Here is a 21,582-nt window from a genome sequence, read left to right as displayed (position 1 = left end):
TTGTAGAAAAGCTTCAGCTTGTTCCCTTGCCATTCAGCCTACGTGTATTTGGGTTATTAAGCAGAGTTGACATGACCAAAGCCTTGGCTTTTTTTTTTTAAAAAAACAAGCTAAAGGATGCAAATCAGATCAGGTGACTCATCTAATAAGACAGGGAACATTACATCCATTAGGAATTTTTAAACAAATGGTTTTGTTTACTGACTAATTTTTGTATGAGTGATGAAGTTAGCACAGGTTTCAGAGTAACAGCCGTGTTAGTCTGTATTCGCAAAAAGAAAAGGAGTACTTGTGGCACCTTAGAAACTAACCAATTTATTTGAGCATGAGCTTTCGTGAGCTACAGCTCACTTCATCGGATGCATGCCGTGGAACAGGCATGTTAGCCTGTTAGCCTTTAGCACAGTATCATTACAGCCGCGAGCCAGAGGAGAGCATCATGTGTTGTATTTTTCCTGCACAGATCTGACAAAGTAGCTTTTTTGTCAGCAGTGGTTGCCAAAATACACTTTAAAATTTATTTTTAAACTACTACTGTTTGAAACCCAGAGGATTTTCCCCACTAGATAATTTTGAGCCAGAGCAAATTTGGGGCTTAGTTTCATTTTGTGCTGCAGCACATCAATACACCAGCGCTGACAGTAAAGTTCAGCCAGTAAGCAAGTGTGGACAATGCAATCAAGAATCCTGAGGAACAGGGTTGAATCAACAACTCGACCACTAACTTCTCTTACAGCTATAATACTGGATCTTTACTGGCACCTCCTGATCCCAACACATGAAGTCTGTTAAAATTTAACAAAAACTAGGGAGAAAAACTTGAGTTTCCGCACTCCCTTAAGTAAATGTTACATGCTGATGCTTATCACAGTTGCTATTGTGTTTCTGCTGACCAGCTTAGCCAAAATAACCAAGGAGTACTAACAGAGGTTTTTTCAAGAGTCCTTTATTATGGTGAAGTGGTCAATCAGACCTTAATTTCTCTCTCTCTTGGACTTTGGAAGATGTCTAGAATTTGTTTCGGTCTATCAAATCATGCCTGATCAGAATGTATTTCTCATTAGCAAATACATAGCTGTCATACTCATTTTCCAGAGACTCGCAACAAAAACCTGTGCACTCCTGTTCCACACACCTTATGCAATGGCATTACATGTTCCACGGTACCGATTCTGTAATTCTCTTCAGATTTATCTTCAAAAAGGTAACAGAATCCTACACAATCTAATCATTATTTTCTTTTACAAATTCATTCAGGAAACTCATAGCAAATGAGACAGTCCCAGAAAAGACAGAACTGGACTTTCATAACCCAATTTAGCTAGCTATCCCCCCTCACAGGCAGCACTACTCCAGACAAATAAGCTTATTGGTGCATTTCCCTTCCTTTGCTCCAAATCAGGAGCCAAAAGGCTAATGCACTATTCTAGGCCCACAAACACTCAACAGAACTACTGACATGCATAAACATTTGCAGGATCAAGACCTACATCTAGAAACATTTAGCAAGAATTCTCTATGCAACAACAGCAAGAAATAATACAGGGAAAATTTATTATGGTGGAGGAAAGGTGGACACTCTGCCTGCCACAGTTCATACCAGACCTCAGTATTTGAGCACCTGTAGGTATTAAGCAACCCGTTTGGTTCATACTGCTAAAGATCAGACAGTTAATCACGAGGAGCGTTAACAACACAGGACCAAAAGCAAAGGTCACCAATGGTCTTAAGGTGAATGAAGCACATCCTGAAAATAAGTTTACCTGTTAACTGAGCACTCATTTAGCTTGCTGTGAAAAAGGAGAAGTCAACATGAATAGTTTAAGTTACTGTTGGCCTGTTTGGATTAGCCAGGAAAAACACATTGCTCGCGGTCCCTTAAGTGCAGTTGTCTGTAAAGAAACCACCATGGTTTCTCTGCCAGGTGCACGTGGGCCTTTGTGTAGTTAAACAATAAAATGCCCCACTGTTCCATTCATAAGAGGTCTGCTGCACAAGGCAGCACATAAGAAGTCAGAGCCCAGTAGCTAGATGTCCCAGCAGCCTCGGACGACAGCACAAAGGGAGCCAGAGGGGGCTGGTACAATGCAGACAGAATCACAGGAGACTTCAGGGTAAGGAAAATGTATTACAATGCCTTGTCCATTAGCGCCACTACCTACTTCCAGCCCCCACCCCAACATCAGCCTCTCTCCCCACAGTTATCCCCTCCCAAAGCCCAGGCAGGACCCACGGGCTGTGAGCCGGAGGCTCTCGCCCCTTGGGCCCAGACCCCTCCTCAGCCAGGCCAAAATTTCACATACAGACAAAGCACCGTCAGCCCGCCCCGCGGCTCCCCCGCACTCACTTGTTGCGCTGCATCCAGGCGATCAGGGCCCGCACCTCGGGCACGGGCTCCAGGTCGGGCGGGGCCGACGCGAACTGGTCGGGGAAGCTGCGGTTCAGGTCCTGGCCGCGGCTGTTCTCCCGGCCGCCCGGGGCCGTCCCGCCGCAGTCGCCCTCGCGGGCCCGCTCGAAGCCGTCGGGGTTGAGGCTGGGCAGCAGGTAGAGGTCGGTGGCGTTGAGGAGGCGGCCGGCCCGGGCGTCCCCGCGGGCCCAGCCCGACACCAGCTCCCGGGCCAGGCGCAGCAGCAGCGGCCGGCCCAGCGGCTCGTCGCCGTGCATGTTCCCCACCAGCTTGACCTGCGGGCGGCCGGGGATCGGGGCCCCGCCCGGGCCCGCCCCCGGCCGCGCGGGCTCCAGCCCGGCCGTCAGGCGCAGCACCCACAGCGGCCGCCCCTCCCCCGACTGCCCGATGCTGAAGAGCCGGGCCAGGCCCGGCGGGGCCCCCTCGGCCAGCGCCCGCAGCGCCGCGCCCAGCTCGGCCGCCCGCAGGTAGCCCGGGGCCGGGGCCTCGCCCGCCGCCGCCTCCGCCTTCTTGATGTGGGCGCCGCCCGCCGGGCCCAGCCCGAGCAGCAGCCACAGCACGAGCCGCCCGGCCATGGGGAGAGACGCGCGGCCACACGCAGGGCCCAGCCGCCGCACCCGCACCGGAGACCTGAGGGGGGGGGCCGGCGGCCAATAGGAGGGCAGGGGCGGGGACAGCTGAGGAGGTGACCAATGGAGGGGCAAGAACGTCTGAGGAGCTGGCCAATGGAAGGGCAGAAACAGGGACCGCGGAGGAGGTGACGAATGGGAGGGCAGGGACTGATGAGGAGTACCAATGGGAAGGCAGAGGCCGGCACGCAGCGGACGGCGGCGGCCAATGAGGGAGGAGAGGACGAGCGAACGGGGAAAGGCACCAATGGGAAAGGAGGAGACCGGCAAGGGCGGAGCGAACGGAGAGGTAACGTGCCAACGGAGGAGGAGACGACTGGGATGGGCGGGGCGAGAGATGGACCAATGAGGCAGCCTGGGCGGGGTAAGGCGCCCGGCCAGACCAGGTGTCTTTCAAAAAACCGCTGTTGGGAACGTCACCAAGAGGGCGTGGCCAACCTTAAAGGGGCAGTGCCCCTCGCGCGGCGCGGCCCCTCGGGTGGACGCGGGTGTTCGGGACCACGCTCGCGATCCCCCCCCCCCCCCGCGGGGGCCGGGCGGGATGGGCCCGGCTGAGGGTGCTGGGCGCGGGGCTTGTTCCCCGTCACCGCCCCAGGGAGCCCCCCCCTTCCAGCGCTTCCTAATCTCCCGCCTCGCCCTGTCGGCGGCCTCCCCGAGACCGGCCCGGCTCCTGCCAGCACCTGCCGCCACAAAACAGCTGTTCCGCGGCCCAAGGAGCGGGGGAGGAGCCCTGCGCTCGGGGGCGGGGATTTGGGGGGAAAGGGTTGGGATGGGGGCGGGGCAGGGGCAGGGGCAGGGGCAGGATGGGGTGCAGTTGGGGCGGGTGGGGTCGAGCACCCAGGGGCACCGGGGGAAGTTGGCGCCTATGGCAGCCCCCGTTCAGCAGAGTGGTGCAAAGCCCCAGCCTCCTGTTTGACTCCTTGCTAAGCACAGATGACCAGCTCGTACAGAGCCTGGCCGCTGACTTTCTCCAGGGCTCCGGCCATTGTAAGCATAGTTTGAGGCCTGGGCCCTGATTTTCAAAGCAATTAATGGATCAAGCCCCACTACATCAGACATCAGATTTCAATCTGTGAGACACTATGCCAGCTGTGCTTCTCTGGGAAAAGGCAGATCTCAAAGCCCAGGACAAAGCATCCCATCTATGGAACCACATAAATAATAATAATTGCACTTCTAACAACCTAATTGAGTGTGCAAGTGTAACGAGGCTGGTTCTGGTGGGACCCAACTGAGAGTGCCAATTCAGGACAAATTGCTTAAAGCAGGGCTGGGGTTTTTCCACCTCTAAGGAAGACCAAACCAGCCAGACAGAGAGGACTTTAGTTTTACCCCACTGGCTAACCACAAGTCACACAAGCAATTCCCTTAGACACTCCAGTTTCCCAGTATCACCACCAGGGCCAAACGTTGTGGGGACAAATGGTTATGAAAACCAATACCCCTGTAAAAGAAAAATGGTTCTCTCCATCCCAAAGGACCAAGCCCCAGATGCAGGTCAATATACCAATCAGATCTTACCCACAAATCACACTTGCCAATCCTTTAGAATCTAAAATCTAAAGGTTTATTCATAAAAGGAAAAAGATATCGATGACAGCTAGAATTGGTTAAATGGAGTCACTGACATACAGCAATGGCAAAGTTCTTGGTTCAGGCTTGTGGCAGTGATAAAATAAACTGTCAGTTCAAATCAAGTCTCTGGAGAACATCCCCAGCTGGGATGGGTCATCAGTCCTTTGTGTAGAACAAAGTCCCTCCAGAGGTAAGAAGCAGGATTGAAGACAAGATGGAGGAGCTGCAGCAGCTTTTTATAGTCTCTTGTCATGTGGTCTGTCTTTCTTTGTCCCAGAGACCAGCTGTCCATCACAAGGCATGGAAAACTCTCAGAGTTCTGTCCATAGGCAGGTCCCTGCAGACCTTGCTGAGTCACAAGGCGTGTCTCCCTTCTCTCAGTGGGTCAATGGTATAGCTGATGGCCCTTAATGGGCCATCCAGCAGGCTAGGCAGAGCTGACACCAACTTGTCTGGGGTGTCACCCAGAAGCATAGCACAAGTTTGCAACTACAGACAGTCTAGAGCCAATACTTATAACTTTAAATACAAAAATGATACATGCAAACAGACAGCATCATCCGAACCAGCCAACCATCACCTGGTCTTAGACACCTTATTTGACGCCCTTTATACAAGATTTGGTGCCACTACAGGACTTTGGTTGCAAGAATTATCTATACGGTTCCAGTTCACGTCAATAACGTCACAGCAAGTCAGCTAGTTAGAGGTGCAAGAACTCTGATTTGCACTTGCAAATCCATCTGGCAGGTTCACAGCATAGGTTCAGTTTATGCAAAATTCAAACTGCATTTGCAAGAAGGAAGGCTGGTCCTCAGCACCTTTGAAAATATCTCTTGAAGTAGCCCTAGAAAGCCTTTGCTCAAAGAAATTCAAAGCCATTTAAATGCAAGCAGATTCTATGAATCATGTTTCACTTACAGTAATAAATATCACAGGAAATCTGTCCAGTTCAAAGAAGGGATCACTGAAATGTGACAAGGTTTCACCAGATATTTTTATATTCCCTTATCATAAAAATAAGACAAGAGGGAAAGATTTGCAAGATTTACTTTGTACAAAAACATAATATTTCTTCTTTAAAAACGGAGCACCATGAGAGTCTGTTTGTCAGTGAACACAGTAAAATCATAAAAGTCCTTACCAGCCCACAGTAACTCAGAAGGGACCTTATAACTAGGAGCAAAGGTGAACTCTGTGAAATATGGACAAAAACATTGTTGCCCGTTCTGCTGTTTACAGTTCCAATTTTCCATAGTAATACTAAGAAGATTGAATAAGATGCAGAGCATTAGAACTGTATCTAGGTGAAATTAAAGAGGAATCATTTGGTTAACTTCAGCCTCACACTCAAGGCTGGGAAAAGGCAGCTTGATGTGTCTATTTTTATCTCAGCTTACTCTGGTAACTCCCTAAACTGCACATAAATCTCTATGCATCAAGAGCAGACTAGGCTCCTAAGTAAGATGAGCAGAGACTCTGTCACTCTCTGGAATATCTTTGATTGGACCAACTTCTGGGGGTGAAAGAAAAGCTTTCAAGTTACACAGAGCTCTGTGTAGCTCAAAAGCTTGTCTCTCTCACCAACACAAGTTGGTCCCATAAAAGATACTACCTCACCCCCCTTGTGTCTCTAATCTACTGGGGCCAACACAGCTACAGCAACATTGCAAGCTCTCTGGAATGACTTCCCTACCAGAGGGACAGCAAAGTACATACTAAAGTCAGTGGTATTTCTGTGTATGACAAGTGGCATATCACCTTAAGCAGCTACAGCAGAGGCATTGCCTGTCAATAAAAGAATCCAATAGAAAACAGAAAATAGAGACCCAGCCACAGAGAGACAGCAGTATGACAACGATGTGTGGGGCTTTCTTGCCTTCACAGATAGCTGGTCTGATGTTACCAAAGGCTGGAAGATGATACTTCCCCTGGTGTTTTGGCTGCTTAAGGAAACGCACAGATGCTGCTTGACCTACATGGCACAAACCTCCAAGACCAGTTCGTCAGGCCTCATGGGAGACAGGACCATTCTTGATGTCACTGCTGTATTGGAGGTAGTTACAAAAGAGTGTTTCAGAAGAGATACAAAGGGATGTACAGGTTGACACTAAGACAGACCTTTCATATATCATTCACTCAAACCTTCATTAATTCCCATGTCAAGGCAGGGGAAACAATAATGAATATTGGGCAAAGTCAATTAGTTTAGACCAACAGCATTCCAGACCCCTTCAAAGAAGCAAATTCTTTCAAGAAAGTCTCATTGGAGATGAAAGTTCATAGGAGGCAAAAAAACCTCCTGTTCAGGTGGAACAGCAGCAGTCACACATGAGCAGCTTTGCAGAAAAAGGTTTGGGGACAATTTCCTAATTCTTGCTCTATGGGCCGTCAGAATCACACAAAATCAGGCAAAGCACAGGGAATGCTTCCACTACACTTGAGCATCCTTTTATCTCATTGTCCTGCTCTCCTGAACACACAGAAAGGGTCATTGTCAAAACAGGACAAGATCTAAAAGGGGAAAGGGAGTCAGCTAGCTCCAGAATGAAGGAGTGGGATTTTCCGAATCTCAGAAGCCCAGGGCCAGCCAAAACACTTGAAGATGAGCCCAGACCTTCAGCAGTGGAAGCCCTGTTGTCTAGCAGACAAAAGTACTGAGAGCCAGGAGGAACATGACATCAGATCATGCTAAGCCAGACTCTCACCATGACCATGGAAAGTCATTTCCTTGTATCTTGGTTTAACCACATGGAAAATTGGGGAGTCTCACTGTGGGGGTGGGAGTGTAAGCATGAACAGGGGTCAGTTTTATTAATTTGCCAAGGCACCAGTTACATTTTAAAGCTGAAATCTAAAGCCATGTCTACAGTAGCACTTTTGTTGGTCAAACTTTTGTTGGTCAGGGGTGTGGGGAAGAAATGAGTTTCCTGTGGCCTCAGTTCATATACGCTGTTCTCCGGGTTTATTGGTGCGGGTGACACTCTGGACTACTGGACACTTGCCAGCTGATCTCAGATTACTGTTCTGTCTGCTACTTCCATCAATATCCACTAGCTGGGATCAATGTAGAACATATTTCTATGAGCCTTTTTTTTATGTTTTATTCATTTCAAGGATTGTCTTTTCTCTGTTAACTCCTATTATTTATTGGAATTCTCCCCTTCCTTTTAAAAGCAATTTCTTTTAATATTTCAAATGTATGTGCTGGTTAGGGTTTAGATCTTTCAATACATTTGTTTTCCTTCTAATGCCACACAATTCCTGTCATTTCTAGACTCAATAAACATTTAAACATCCCTTATAGTTCCTCTATGTTTACTGGATATTGTCCATATACTCTTTGATTAGATGTAATACTTGTACCTCACATCCTTCAGGATTTACACCCAACAAGAGACATAGTGACAGGGTCCCCCAGGCCAGGCCAAACCTGAGTGGTGCAACCTCAGGCGCCAGGTCACAACACCCGGAGCAGAGAGTCAGGCCCAGCCCTGTGGGACAGGAGTTGCCACTGTAGGGTGAGTGTCAGGTGGGCTTGCTCTCCAGCCCTGCTTCTCCTCCAGGCCCCCCCAAACCTCTGTGCAGCCCTGCCTATTGAAGGAATAAGACAGATTTGGGGTGCAAACTAGATGGATTGGATTTCTTGGGCTACCAGGAAGTTTAATCCATATAATTTCTCTCTTTTTGTAGGTCACCTAGTAAGCATTCTTAACTGTTTGAACTTAGTTCCTGTACTGCCCTGTGAAACTTCTCCAGGACAAAGTTGCCACTCTGCATAGGAAAACCAGGTGTCACTCTTGTCCACCAGCCCCTAGAGGGGTTCCCTGTAGCCAGAGAGAGAGAGGAAGTTCTATCTATATATTAAGTTGTGTGATTAACCATAGCTTGAAGGCTTTGGTTAAACTTCTCCCTTCCAATTCTGTGGGAATGGAGCATCCAGCTTCACTTACATGGTATTCCCCAGACATTGTGTCTCATGGTTTAAAATGTGGATTGCTGGTGTGCCATTCTGAGCAAACAGAGGTACCACCTGTAATTAGGGTGACCAGATGTCCCAATTTTATAGGAACAGTCCCGATTTTGGGGTCTTTTTCTTATATAGGCTCCTATTACCCCCCATCCCCTGTCTCGTTTTTTCACACTTGCTGTCTGGTCACCCTACTTGTAATCTTGTTTTGTATCCTTGACAGTGGAATAGAGCAACAGCTTTCCTGCTGTAAGGGCCAACAGCAACTCTAGTTATTAACAATATATTCAAGGCATATTGGCTATCTAGACATCTCACAGTGGAAACCAGATGCTGCATGAGTTCTGAATCTTCCTGGGGCAACAATGACGCACTGTAATGGCTTAACAAATGGGGGGGGGGGGGGGAATAAGAGAAGGTTTGGTGGAAGGGGGATGTTGTGCTAAGTATATTCATGGCTTTACTCAGGGGCTTTACTTCTTAACACTGACGTTCGGCAAATGGAGAGAATAGAGTTCGTTGCACTCATGACGTAAGTGTTGTTGCAAAATACGCTGCACCATGTACTAAAATAGGATTACAATCAGGGAACTGGAATGATTGGGAAGATGCCAACAACCTCTGAGCAACACCTGAGGCACTATTGTGAGAACATTTTCCTGGGAATGGGATTAATGCTACACTTGACGGATTCTTTGCTTGACAAATTAACCAATATCTCAATCCTAGATTATGCATGTTTTTGCATATCCCATTACACATCTAACTCCAAGGGCAGGTTTTAGTTCGCAAACCATTTCTCAAGAAAAGCTTGAATGTTTTTTATCTATAAAAGATAGAAAGGTCATATATTTTATTATTCAATTATGGATGTTCTGAATGATCAAATCTGGCCTAAACTAGGTCTAATGTTTGAAGTCAGAGTCTAGGACACCAAACAGAAAATAAACTTTTTCTGGGATGTGCTGGCCGCTGCTTCCCACAAGCCTCATTGTCCTGGAACGGCAAACACGGCCAGTGGGAGCTGTGATCGGCCAAACCTGAAGACGCTGCAGGTAAACAAACCGTCCCGGCCCGCCAGCAGATTTCCCTGACAGGCCGCATGCCAAAGGTTGCAGATCCCGGCTCTAGGTCTTCATGATATCCTGTGGCAACATGTTTGAAAGGCTATCTGTGCACACATTATATACAAAAAAATATCAACTCTTGTCAGTTTGAAATTTTCCGCCTTTCAATTTTAGGTGCTTGTTGACATTTAACAAGTGGGTGAGGGAGTCTGGCATCAGGGACCAGTCGGAGGTGGGAGTCAGCTTCCTGACAGTGAATGACAGCTGATAGGTAGGGTAGGGAAGGCCGGCAGGGGCCCTGAAAGTGAAGACAAGTAGCATATGTTTGATGCTGTAGGAAAGGCAAAGCCAGTGGAGGGATGCAGAGAGGAGTCACATGGTCAAAGCAATGATCTTTGCAGCAGCATTTTAAATAGATATGAGTGGGAGCAAGGTTGCATTTGTCAAGGCCAGAGAAAAGGATGTTGCAATAATCAAGACATGAGCTGATGAGAGCCTGGACAAAAGTTTGAGCTGTGTGGATGGACAGGAAAGGCCATATCATAGAGATATTATCTAGAAAGAATCTGTGAGCCTATGTGTGAGGGTCAAGAGAGGGGGCCGAGTGAAAGATGACACCCAGGTTACAGGCCTGAGTTACACAGAGGATGGTGGTATTGTCCACAGTGCTCAAGAAGGGAGGGTGTGGGGAGGGCTTTGGGGAAAGTTTGAGGGCTCTGTTTCAGGGGTACCATTTCAGATTTTGGTAGCCGGGGGGGGGAAGGGAGGGGCAACTTTAACCATGATTCCCGGGGCTATTTTCTACTGCATCAATAGTACACAGTCACTTAAAAACTAGCCCCAAAAAACCCCAATCTAGTTATTTAAACAATTTTTTTATTAACACTGGGGTCTATGCCTTTAAAAAGAATCACTATCTAGCCGTGCAGAACACAATGCCATCCACAGCCTCAGAAACAACGCTGACATCATAATCAAAAAGGCTGACAAAGAAAGTGCTGTTGTCATCATGAATAGGTCGGAATATGAACAAGAGGGTGCTAGGCAGCTCTCCAACACCACTTTCTACAAGCTATCTATCACTTTCTACCCTCTGATCCCACTGAGGGCTACCAAAAGAAACTACACCATCTGCTCAAGAAACTCCCTGAAAAAGCACAAGAACAAATCTGCACAGACACACACCTAGAATCACGACCAGGGTATTCTATCTGCTACCCAAGATCCATAAACCTGGAAATCCTGGATGCCCCATCATCTCAGGCATTGGCACCCTGACAGCAGGATTGTCTGGCTGTGTAGACTCTCTCCTCAAGCCCTATGCTACCAGCCCTCCCAGCTATCTTTGAGACACCACTGACTTCCTGAGGCAACTGCAATCCATTGGTGATCTTCCTGAAAACACCATCCTGGCCGCTATGGATGTAGAAGCCCTCTACACCAACATTCCACACAAAGATGGACTACAAGCCGTCAAGAACACTATCCCCGGTAATGTCATGGCTAACCTGGTGGCTGAAGTTTGTGACTTTGTCCTCACCCATAACTATTTCACATTTGGGGACAATGTATACCTTCAAATCAGCAGCACCGCTATGGGTACCTGCATGGCCCCACAGTATGCCAACATTTTTATGGCTGACTTAGAACAACGCTTCCTCAGCTCTCGTCCCCTAATGCCCCTACTCTACTTGCGCTACATTGATGACGTTTTCATCATCTGGACCATGGAAAAGAAGCCCATGAGGAATTCCACCATGATTTCAACAATTTCCATCCCACCATCAACCTCAGCTTGGACCAGTCCACACAAGAGATCCACTTCCTGGACACTACAGTGCTAATTAGCGATGTTCACATAAACACCACCCTATACAGTAAACTTACTGACTGCTATACTTACCTACATGCCTCCAGCTTTCAGCCAGACCACACCACACGATCCATTGTCTACAGCCAAGCTCTACGATACAACCACATTTGCTCCAATCCCTCAGACAGAGACAAACACCTACAGGATCTCTATCAAGCATTCTTACAACTACAATACCCACCTGCGGAAGTGAAGTAACAGACTGACAGAGCCAGAAGAGTACCCAGAAGTCACCTACTACAGGACAGGCCCAACAAAGAAAGTAACAGAACACCACTAGCCTTCACCTTCAGCCCGCAACTAAAACCTCTCCAGTGCATCATCAAGGATCTACAACCTATCCTGAAGGACGACCCATCACTCTCACAGATCTTGGGAGACAGGCCAGTCCTTGCTTACAGACAGCCCCCCAACCTGAAGCAAATACTCACCAGCAACGACACACCACACAGCAAAAACACTAACCCAGGAACCTATCCTTGCAACAAAGCCCATTGCCAACTCTGTCAACGTATCTATTCAGAGGACACCATCATAGGGCCTAATCACATCAGCCACACTCTCAGAGGCTCATTCACCTGCACATCTACCAATGTGATATATGCCATCACGTGCCAGAAATGCTCCTCTGCCATGTACATTGGCCAAACCGAACAGTCTCTACGTAAAAGAATAAATGGACACAAATCAGACATCAAGAATTATAACATTCATAAACCAGTTGGAGAACACTTCAATCTCCCTGGTCACTTGATTACAGACCTAAAAGTTGCAATACTACAACAAAAAAACTTCAAAAACAGACTCCAACGAGAAACTGCTAAATTGGAATTAATTTGCAAACTGGACACCATTAAATTAGGCTTGAATAAAGACTGGGAGTGGATGGGTCATTACACAAAGTAAAACTATTTCTCCATGTTTTTTCCCCCCCTACTGTTACACACACCTTCTTGTCAACTGTTGGAAATGGGCCATCCTGATTATCACTACAAAAGGTTTTTTTTTTTTCCTGCTGATAATAGCTCACCTTACCTGATCACTCTCCTTATAGTGGGTATGACAACACCCATTGTTTCATGTTCTCAGTGTATATATATATCTTCCTACTGTATTTTCCACTGCATGCATCCGATGAAGTAGGCTTTAGGCCATGAAAGCTTATGCTCAAATAAATTTGTTAGTCTCTAAAGTGCCACAAATAAATTTGTTAGTCTCTAAGGTACTCCTCATTCTTTTTACTATCTAGACTATAATTAAAGGATGGATGTTAGCAGTGTAGATCTATAACAAACACATTTTGGCAGCCAAATCTTACAACTTGTTTAGATTGGCTTAGGTTTATGTTCACTAAAGGGTTTACGCAAATAGTTACGATAAATACAACGGATTAAGTTGGAAGTAGATTTCTGGGGTGTTGCTGTAAGGATTTGATAGACTAAACATCACCTCCATGAAACTCACTGATCTGTGAGACTCTGCCACCCTCAGGAATGTTAAAGAGTAAGTACAACAGGAGATAAGAATATTTCCCAGCTGGAAGAGGACATACAGCGGAAAGCTGCAAAATGGCTGCTGGAGAGCAGCAGTCCAGGGGCAGAAGCTCCTCAAAAGGTATCTGGGAAAAAGGTCCTAGAAAAGTCCACCCCCACGCTGGGGAGATCTGGTAAAATCCCAGTATTCACAGAGAGATCAGTGTTACTGTATCACAGCCTATGGACCTGACCCAAAGCCTATTGCTGGCAAAGGAAAGACTCCCGCAGACACGTGGCACTAAATGGCAGAATAAATGGCCGCACTGGGGTACTGCCATTCACTGGAAAATTAAAGAGTTGGAAAAAATAAGAAGTTTTAAGTGTCATTTAAACAGTATTGGTGGTGTGAGAGCATGTTTGTTTCTTGACAGCAGGGGAAAATCCCAGGTGGTCATTCCTCAGCACGGCTCTTGCAGCCTGAAACGTCCAGAGCTGGCCTCTCTGTGGGGATAATGATCCCCTGAATGTGCCTGGGACAGCAGCTCCTGCCCCTCCCAAGCAGTTCTCTGTCTACTGGTGTCATAAGGGGCTGGCTCCTGCCTTTCATAGAAGATCGGGGTGGAAGGGACCTCAGGAGGTCATCTATTCCCACCCCCTGCTCAGAGCTGCTTTGTAACATGTCACCCTGGGAAGGTGAATGGCAGGTCATGATGAAATCTGCAGCAAGCATCTTCTGACCTAAGCCCAGAGCTTCAGGAAAATGAATTTGAAAAAAGTGCTGCAGAAGCTTCCAGCCCTGCTGTTGGCATGGGGGTACAAAACTCAGGGGGGCCGCAGCCCCCCTCTGCCCTACCTGAATGGCACCTGTGCGCTGTTTTAGCCATGCTGAGCTAGGGGTGGCAGCTAGACATCCAGGAGGAGATGTCAGAGGCGGGCCCCACTCTGACTCCTCTCTCCAAAGCACCTTGGGCAGGCATCAAATAAAAAACGTTTCCTGAAAACGGCTTCTTGTTGTCCGTGGGTTTTTCCAACAGATGAGCCAACGTACAGAGCAACTAATACATAGTAGTCTGTGCACTGGCTCCCTCTAGTGTCCTGCCCACAGCAAAGCCATGCAGCCGCCCTCCAAACCTACTGGTGCTCTCTGCTGAGTGGGGTCGAACAGAGTCCACCTTGTCCAGGGTCCCTTCCCTGCCTATGAAATGCATTTTATGGCCCACTGTAGCCAGTTTCTGATCCCAGGTTTATGATAACCCTGATCCAGAGAGGTGCTGAGCACCCACAGGCCCATGGGACATTCCTTTCAGGGTCAGGATTGGTAAGGACCTAGTGGTTTATAGTTATCACCTTTGTCCTGCTAAGGTGTGCTGAGAATATTCAAAACGCCATCTTCCCTTAGCACCATGGGTTTCAGCTGTGCCCCCAGAGTGCTGCTTCGAAACACATGGAGACAAATCCAGCCTTGTAAGCAGCCGGAACTCCCTGGAATTCAACACAGTTGTATCCACCGTAACATCAGGGCTGGCCCCAGTGGCTGAGCTAACTGAAAAATAGGTGTTTCCAGCTTGGAGGAGTCTGGAATAGCAGGGGGAGCCACAATGCAGCACTGAGGTTCACTGAGAGAGTGGGGGAATTGGGCGCCGTGCTGGGAGAGCAGTGATGTGCCCCAGCAGAGGGCTGGGGTGGGGTCAGTCCCAGGAGTGGAATATCAAGGCCTGGTGCTCTTCCGGACTGAAGTGTATTGGCCGAACTTATGGGGGCGGAGGGGACTCATTTGTAGTTTCTAGGTCACTACAGTGACCCTGCTCTCCGATCTCCAAACATATGTTTCAGAGTTTGAGCCAATTCCCAGTAACCTCACTCCTGCATGCAGTCCCAGGGACTACAAATGGCTCCGTGGTGGGAGAAAGGGAAAGAATGGGATGGGCTCCTGCCCCAGTTGTTGAGGTCTGGAACAAAGCTCCCACTGGCTTGAATGAATGCAGGCCCCAACAACATGAGGAAAGCTGAGAAGGAAACATGCCTTATTTTTGGTTGAAATCAGCAATGGCTGACCCAGGAACTTTCCTGTTAGTTACTCATTGCCTCAGCTAATCCCATAAAACAGTGAGCAGTGCAGGAAGAGTCCTTATTTTCTAACTGGTGTTTTGTGTACTCAGAAATTCAGTGAAGGAACAAGACCTTGACCCCAGTTTATCTGACTCACTTGACACTGAACTACAATAAAAACATTACAGTTCAACCCTTATAAATGAGATGGGGAAAGTGTTGTGCATTTCTGAACAGGAGAAGCCTCTTCACAGACTCTCCCCAAGGTAAGCAGCAGGGTTAGATATCCCAAGAGAAAGGACCTCTGCCACAGAAGTAACTTAGCATTGCTAGGAAAAAAATTATTTCTGAGGAAGGGGCTAACGATTTAAGGGCCAGTTGCTTGTGGAGTACAACCAACAAGAAACTAATACAACTTCCTCCTCAGGGCCCCGCCTGCCCATCAATGCCTGTGAAGGGCCTTTCTGGGAGGGCTTTATTCGGAATGTGTGATAGCAATGTATAATTATCCCATGCTTGCAGTATTCACAGAACTATGACTCTCTATCCAACAGATCCCACCTGAGTATATCAGAGATGGCCCAGAAGAGCCGCCTACCCACCCCTTATGGAGTACCTGTCCTTGCAGTTTTACTTTTTCCATGTCTAGTCACAGGTAAGCAGCAAAGAAAAGCTGCAGCTTATTTGTCTGAGCTTCTTAATATCTCCTGATGCTCTGCTTGACACCTGTCACTGGGTAGTGTCCAGGGCGATGTGCTACAGCTGGATCCTACATTTCCTATATTGTAGTAATCGGTCCTAAATAGGCTACACATAGAAAGAACTGATCTGCTCAATACAGCGTCGTGAGCAACCAGAGAGAATGAAGAGACTTCACCATTTTAAAAAGTGTCATTCACACTAAATGAGACTGGTGAACTCAAAGAGTACAAAAATCAGAGGACTCCATTATTTGCACAATACGTGAAAAACGAAAAGTCTGAATGCTTTTGCTATCTAGGAGTACCAAACAAGAGAATCATGGTCTCAGGTTATTTTTGTGCCCCAAGAGTGCAATTGCCTTTGCATTTTCAACTGACTTTTTCAGTTAATTAAGACATAACGGGAACTAGAGTCTTGAGTTTCGGAGATAATGACAACTTATCTCCCACAGGGATTATTTTTCCCAGTGAAAATGTCCTAAGGCTCCAAGCTTAGAATCTGATTCTGCAGTCCTTGAACAGCAAAACTCTACTGAAGCCAGTGCAGATGTAGCTGGTGATCTAACTACCCAGTTATACTCACAAATGCAACTTGAGACAATCAAAAAAATGAGCACATAAAAACATGAGCATGAAAAATTGAGTGCATAAAAGCCTGGCTGTGAAAACTGAGCACACATAGTATTTCAGGGAGGGTGAAGTATTTGTCTTTATTGTTTCCTTTTGCTGGAGGGGCTAATACATCACTGCTATATATGGTGGTGGCTGGTAGGGTTTTTCTTCACAGCCTAGGTTCCTACACCCATGCAGTCAGCTGCAGCGTCAGGGCCCTGCGTTTGCTTGCAATTTTAGAAGACTGACAGCTTAGGGCAGGTACCTTTGTGTCTTTTTTGTAAATCTAAATAAATAAAACACAAGTTGTGCCTGAACAATTGTTGCTGCAGTTTGAGAAGCTGCTTTAGAAACGGTGGTTATTAGATTTAAGTCTGACAACTCCATTCTTAACCTGCTTTCCGGGGCCTGGGCATTGTCAGAGCGGCCTGGTAATTATTCATATTGTCCTGGCCTGTGCAAAAGGTACAGATTGTGAAACCCACCATGTCCATTTCCCTTCCCAGGTGTGGAGCTGGCTATAAACAATTGTTCTGATAACCAAATACTAGCCACAAAGCCTGGCCGTGAAGAGTCTCTGTGGTGTACTGTACATAACAGCAGCAGGGCGGAGGAATTACGCTGGTACCGAGACAGTGGGACTGTGAACATGAAAGATGGCAATAAAATGAATACCACTAACATCTGCATCCTTCCAGTCTCTAAGACCGACAATGGAGTCAGCTTTACCTGCAAGCTGGTGCGGAACGAGTCTGTTCAGATCTCGGTGACTCTGGATGTCCAGTGTGAGTTAATGGGAGGGCTGATTATGCAAAATAGCTATGGCAGTGTGAGATCAGTGGGTTTAGCACACCCGGGGGCTGCTCACGAGGTGAAGTCCATGCCCAACTGTTCTATATTCTTTTGCCTTGTCTTTTCTAGGAAAAAGTGTTAGCTGATGTTAGGTGTTCGCTAATGTGTTCAAAATACACCTTTTCCCTAGCGTAAACAAAACCTTCAAGCCTGATCCGACTTTCATTTAAATCAATGCGGGGCCTTTCAGTTTTCTTCAGTGGGAGCTGGATGAGACCCTTGATTAAGAAGTAGATTGACTAGACATTGTTGCCTCCTCCACCTAGACTCCGGCTTGAAAAGAGAGGGGAACAAAAGAATCAGAGCACAAAAAAGACCTGTCTCCTCTGGTATCCTCTCTGCTGCAGTGGCCACTGTGCGATGCTAGAGGAATATATAAAATCCTCCTGATGCACCTAAACTCCAGACACCTGCTGGTGAGTGGCCTATGCCCTGAACCAGGAGCAGTGAGTGCCTTTGGCTATGTCTTCACTGCAAAAAATATAAAAAATAAAAAATAAATTAAAAAAGGATAACTGACGTGTGTTAGCCTTCCCACTGTCAAACCCTAGGAGACATACAGCACTTCAGCTTTTATCGGGATGTAGCTAGGTGAGCTTAGCCATGGGTGGGAGACATAGGATTGATCTCGCCTAGCTACATCATGTCAAAAACTACCTGCCCCTTGACTCCACTAGGATTTTGCAGCATGATGGTTAATAGGCATTAGTTATTACGCTGTAAAAACCAAGCTTTTATTCAGTGAAAGAGCTGAAAGGTGATGCCTGAAGCTTTGAAGACATAAAGGTGGCCAACTGTGCCTCCAGATGGAAGATGTCATGTGATCAATCTCGCCCCCTTCCTTGGTGGTGTCTGTTCTCTCTCCTGCTCTGTCCAGCCCCACTTCCTCTGCTCCAAATGTATCACGTTCCAGCAGTGTTTAGCAGTGCATGGGAAAGCTATTAAATAAGCTAAATTCTGATCCTACAATGCATCCAGTTTAGATTTCTCACTGTAATATTCGATGTTATGACAGAATGAAATTTAACACTAGTACAGCTCGTAGGAAAGACTGCTAAAAGCTGTAGCAGCGAACTGTTTTATATTGGTGTTTTGAAAAGTAGTCAGGACTCCCTTTTAAAATTATGTCTGGAAATTACTGTTTCTAATGATGACTGCCCAGTTTGCTCAAGTAGTGCTGTGAAGGGTTACATAACTGCTATTCATCATCATTGTTATTTGTGCATGCATCAGAAATGTTTACAGGGAACTCCTTTTCCCTTAAATAGTAAGTAGGTGTTTGTGGTTCTGGTAACTTTGTAATTAAAATAACTGGTTATTGTGAACAGTTCCCCCTCTCCTAACTGGGGAAGACCCTCCTCCAGTAGAAGAAAAGAATGATGTGAAGCTGACTTGCAATGTGAATTCCAACCCTCAAGCTGAAATGGTTTGGTATAAAGACAACAGCACCCTGACCCTGAAGAAAGATCGCTATCAGATATACCATACTAGTGAGGTCTTCCAGCTGACTATCAAGAAAGTAGAAAAATCTGACAATGGAACATACACTTGTGAGGCTAAATCTGTTCTTGGAGGGATGAAAAAGGAGTTCCACCTGACAGTTGAAGGTAACACTAATGAGTGTGCATCTAAGTGCATAGAAACAATAGCTTGGCTTATGCACCTGACTGCTTTTCCTGTTCCACCAGTTATTTAAAAGTATTTGGAGTGTGTAATCTGAAGGGGCTGCATCTCACCTTCTGATCTCCTGAAGCCAGATGTGTGCATTAAAATTTTCAAATAATTCCAATCCCTTCTTTAAATTCATGCACATTGGCCAACTTGAATCCCAGCAGTTATTAGTTGCCCTGAGCAAAAGGTTATACTTTACACAGGCCCCAATACTGCAGTGCAGTCCATACTGGCAAATCCCTGTGCCAGTGAAGAGCCCTGTTTAAGTCAGTGAGGCTCAGTTCAGCCACAGGAGCGTGGATCCATTTGCAGCATCAGGGCACTAGATTATAAGCGCTTTGGGGCAGACACTGTCTCTTCTTTCATGTTTGCACAGTGCCCAGCACAATTAGCCCGATGACGAGTGGAGAAATCTGGCACGACTGTAATGGAAACAATATATAATAACTTGTTCTTTTCCCTCAGTGGAATTCAGTAGAAATTAGAGCAGGGGTGGTTGTAAACAGGACATTTTATTTGAAGTAAGTAGGGCAATGACACATCAGTGCTTTGAATAGCAGGTTGGGGCCAGGGCCAGGTGGAGCAACAGCTAGAAATAGGCTGACACAAAGCTCACATGCTGATTGGCCGTAAAACTGGATGAAGTATAATAATTGTAATTTGTGCATAGACAGCATGATGCAATCGAGGATCTCAGGTGGCTTGATAAATGTTAATTAAGCCACAAAGCTCACCTTTGAAGGGGGATATTCTTGTTCGCATTTTACAAATGGGGAAAATGAGGTAGAACGAGGCGCAGGGTCTTGCCCAGCACAAGGCAGTGGCAAAGACAAAATCAGAATTGAGAACAAAATCCAGGAGTACTAACTTTGGCTTCTGCTCAGACTCCTGGCCTCTCCCAGGAAGGCTAGTTGTTTTTGTTTTTTTAAAGGATGTAAAACAATGTGAAGATTCTCTGCTTAATAGCTGTTGAGACGTTTGTTTCAAAAGCAAGAAGCTATGCCCTGTTTAGAAAGAAATCAGTAATTTTCCCCCATCCCTTAATTGGGTTGTTGACACACAAATAAGAGGATACATTTTAATTGCATCAATTTACAGAATACAAAGGTGCCACAGTAGGGATCTGTTGCATATGTTTTCCTAATAATCTACAACTATCTTAGGGCTGCAGTTTCCCACCTCTCATTCTAATAAATACATGGTTTTCTGGCTGCAGGGCTGCCCACAAGCCATTCTTTCCTATCCCTAGAACCATCATAAAAACAGTTGTACTGGAGATGTCAGGAAACACTACTGCACATCTTACTCTGTGTCCATGGCCTGATGGCCTAGCCGGAGAACCTGCTGGAGTGGCCACCAATTAATATTTCCAGTTAGTCCAGTAAAAATGTCTGGCTGTTTGTTGTTTGCGTCTTTCTTTTTGAATGTCAGAACCACATGAATATCCCATGCATTACAACAGTTTTTGACCTCTGTTTTTAGCACAGTTCAGGTCACTGTGTAGACAGGGACAGGAAGAAACCACCTGCTCTTTTTTGGACATCTCTAAAATGATTTGCTTTATAGAAGTGTATCAATCTGTCCAGTATCCAAATGGGTGTTTTTTTCCTCCTTCCAACAGATAGAAAACCAGTTTTTCCCTTGGAGGCCATTATTGCTGCCACCGTGGTGGTTTTACTCACTGTAATTTTTGGAATTGTGGCTCGAAGAGAAAAAATATTTAAGGTAACAAAAGCATCAATGAATCAGAAACCATCATAATGAGTCAGCACAGCTGCTGTTAAGAAAAAGCTTTGTTTAATCTCAGCGTTATTTTCTGAGTGAGGGGAGGTGAGGCTTAACACAACACTTCTATTGTCTTGGACTTAGAAATAGACCCAGAAAGGTGGTATATACAGGTCATATAACACACGAGTCTCGCTAATGTGGTGGTGCACATAGGTGTATATTGTTGTGAGAGAAGATATTGTAATTTGCCATATACAGAAATGACAAACTCTGAATGGTCATCCTCCTTCCTGTTTATCAGGGATAGCCTACATGAATTACAGCCTAGTCCTGGTCCTAGTAATGCTTGCACGCTATGGCAAGGCCAGGCTGGGTTACTAGATGGGAGACTCTGAAGTAAAACAAAAGGAGTACTTGTGGCACCTTAGAGACTAACCAATTTGTTTGAGCATAAGCTTTTGTGAGCTACAGCTCACTTCATCGGATGCATACTGTGGAAACTGCCCCTCAGACAGAGACAAACACCTACAAGATCTCTGTCAAGCTTTCTTACAACTACAATACCCACCTGCAGAAGTAAAGAAACAGATTGATAGAGCCAGAAGAGTTCCCAGAAGTTACCTACTACAGGACAGGCCTAACAAAGAAAATAACAGAACGCCACTAGCCGTCACCTTCAGCCCCCAACTAAAACCCCTCCAACGCATTATTAAGGATCTACAACCTATCCTAAAGGATGACCCAACACTCTCACAAATCTTGGGAGACAGGCCAGTCCTTGCCTACAGACAGCCCCGCAACCTGAAGCAAATACTCACCAACAACCACATACCACACAACAGAACCACTAACCCAGGAACTTATCCTTGCAACAAAGCCCGTTGCCAACTGTGCCCACATATCTATTCAGGGGACACCATCACAGGGCCTAATAACATCAGCCACACTATCAGAGGCTCGTTCACCTGCACAT

The 21,582-nt window shown here is 46.5% G+C and overlaps 2 protein-coding genes across 4 annotated transcripts in view; one reads left to right on the top strand and one right to left on the bottom strand.

Moving 5' to 3' along the window:
• Window positions 1-3,033, bottom strand: part of CPD (carboxypeptidase D) — a 34,370-nt gene extending 31,337 nt beyond the window's left edge. Inside the window, exon 1 of the mRNA XM_073315936.1 lies at window positions 2,348-3,033. Coding sequence (XP_073172037.1) covers window positions 2,348-2,982 — 635 coding nt within the window. The 5' untranslated portion in view covers window positions 2,983-3,033. The remainder of the gene's footprint in view (window positions 1-2,347) is intronic.
• The window catches only part of TMIGD1 (transmembrane and immunoglobulin domain containing 1), a 30,987-nt gene continuing 11,401 nt past the window's right edge, over window positions 1,997-21,582 (top strand). For 2 of the 3 annotated variants that reach the window (XM_073315937.1, XM_073315938.1), the window contains exons 1-5: window positions 1,997-2,114; window positions 15,600-15,700; window positions 16,865-17,143; window positions 18,539-18,817; window positions 20,503-20,606. In XM_073315937.1, the coding sequence (XP_073172038.1) occupies window positions 2,032-2,114; window positions 15,600-15,700; window positions 16,865-17,143; window positions 18,539-18,817; window positions 20,503-20,606 (846 nt within the window). In that variant the 5' untranslated portion in view covers window positions 1,997-2,031. The remainder of the gene's footprint in view (window positions 2,115-15,599; window positions 15,701-16,864; window positions 17,144-18,538; window positions 18,818-20,502; window positions 20,607-21,582) is intronic. The other variant, XM_073315939.1, reaches the window with a different exon arrangement.

The sequence above is a fragment of the Lepidochelys kempii genome, chromosome 17 (assembly GCF_965140265.1).
Source record: "Lepidochelys kempii isolate rLepKem1 chromosome 17, rLepKem1.hap2, whole genome shotgun sequence".
Lineage (NCBI taxonomy): Eukaryota > Metazoa > Chordata > Testudines > Cheloniidae > Lepidochelys > Lepidochelys kempii.
Note: the sequence above shows the minus strand (reverse complement) of the source record. Positions and strands in the feature narration are given on the sequence as shown.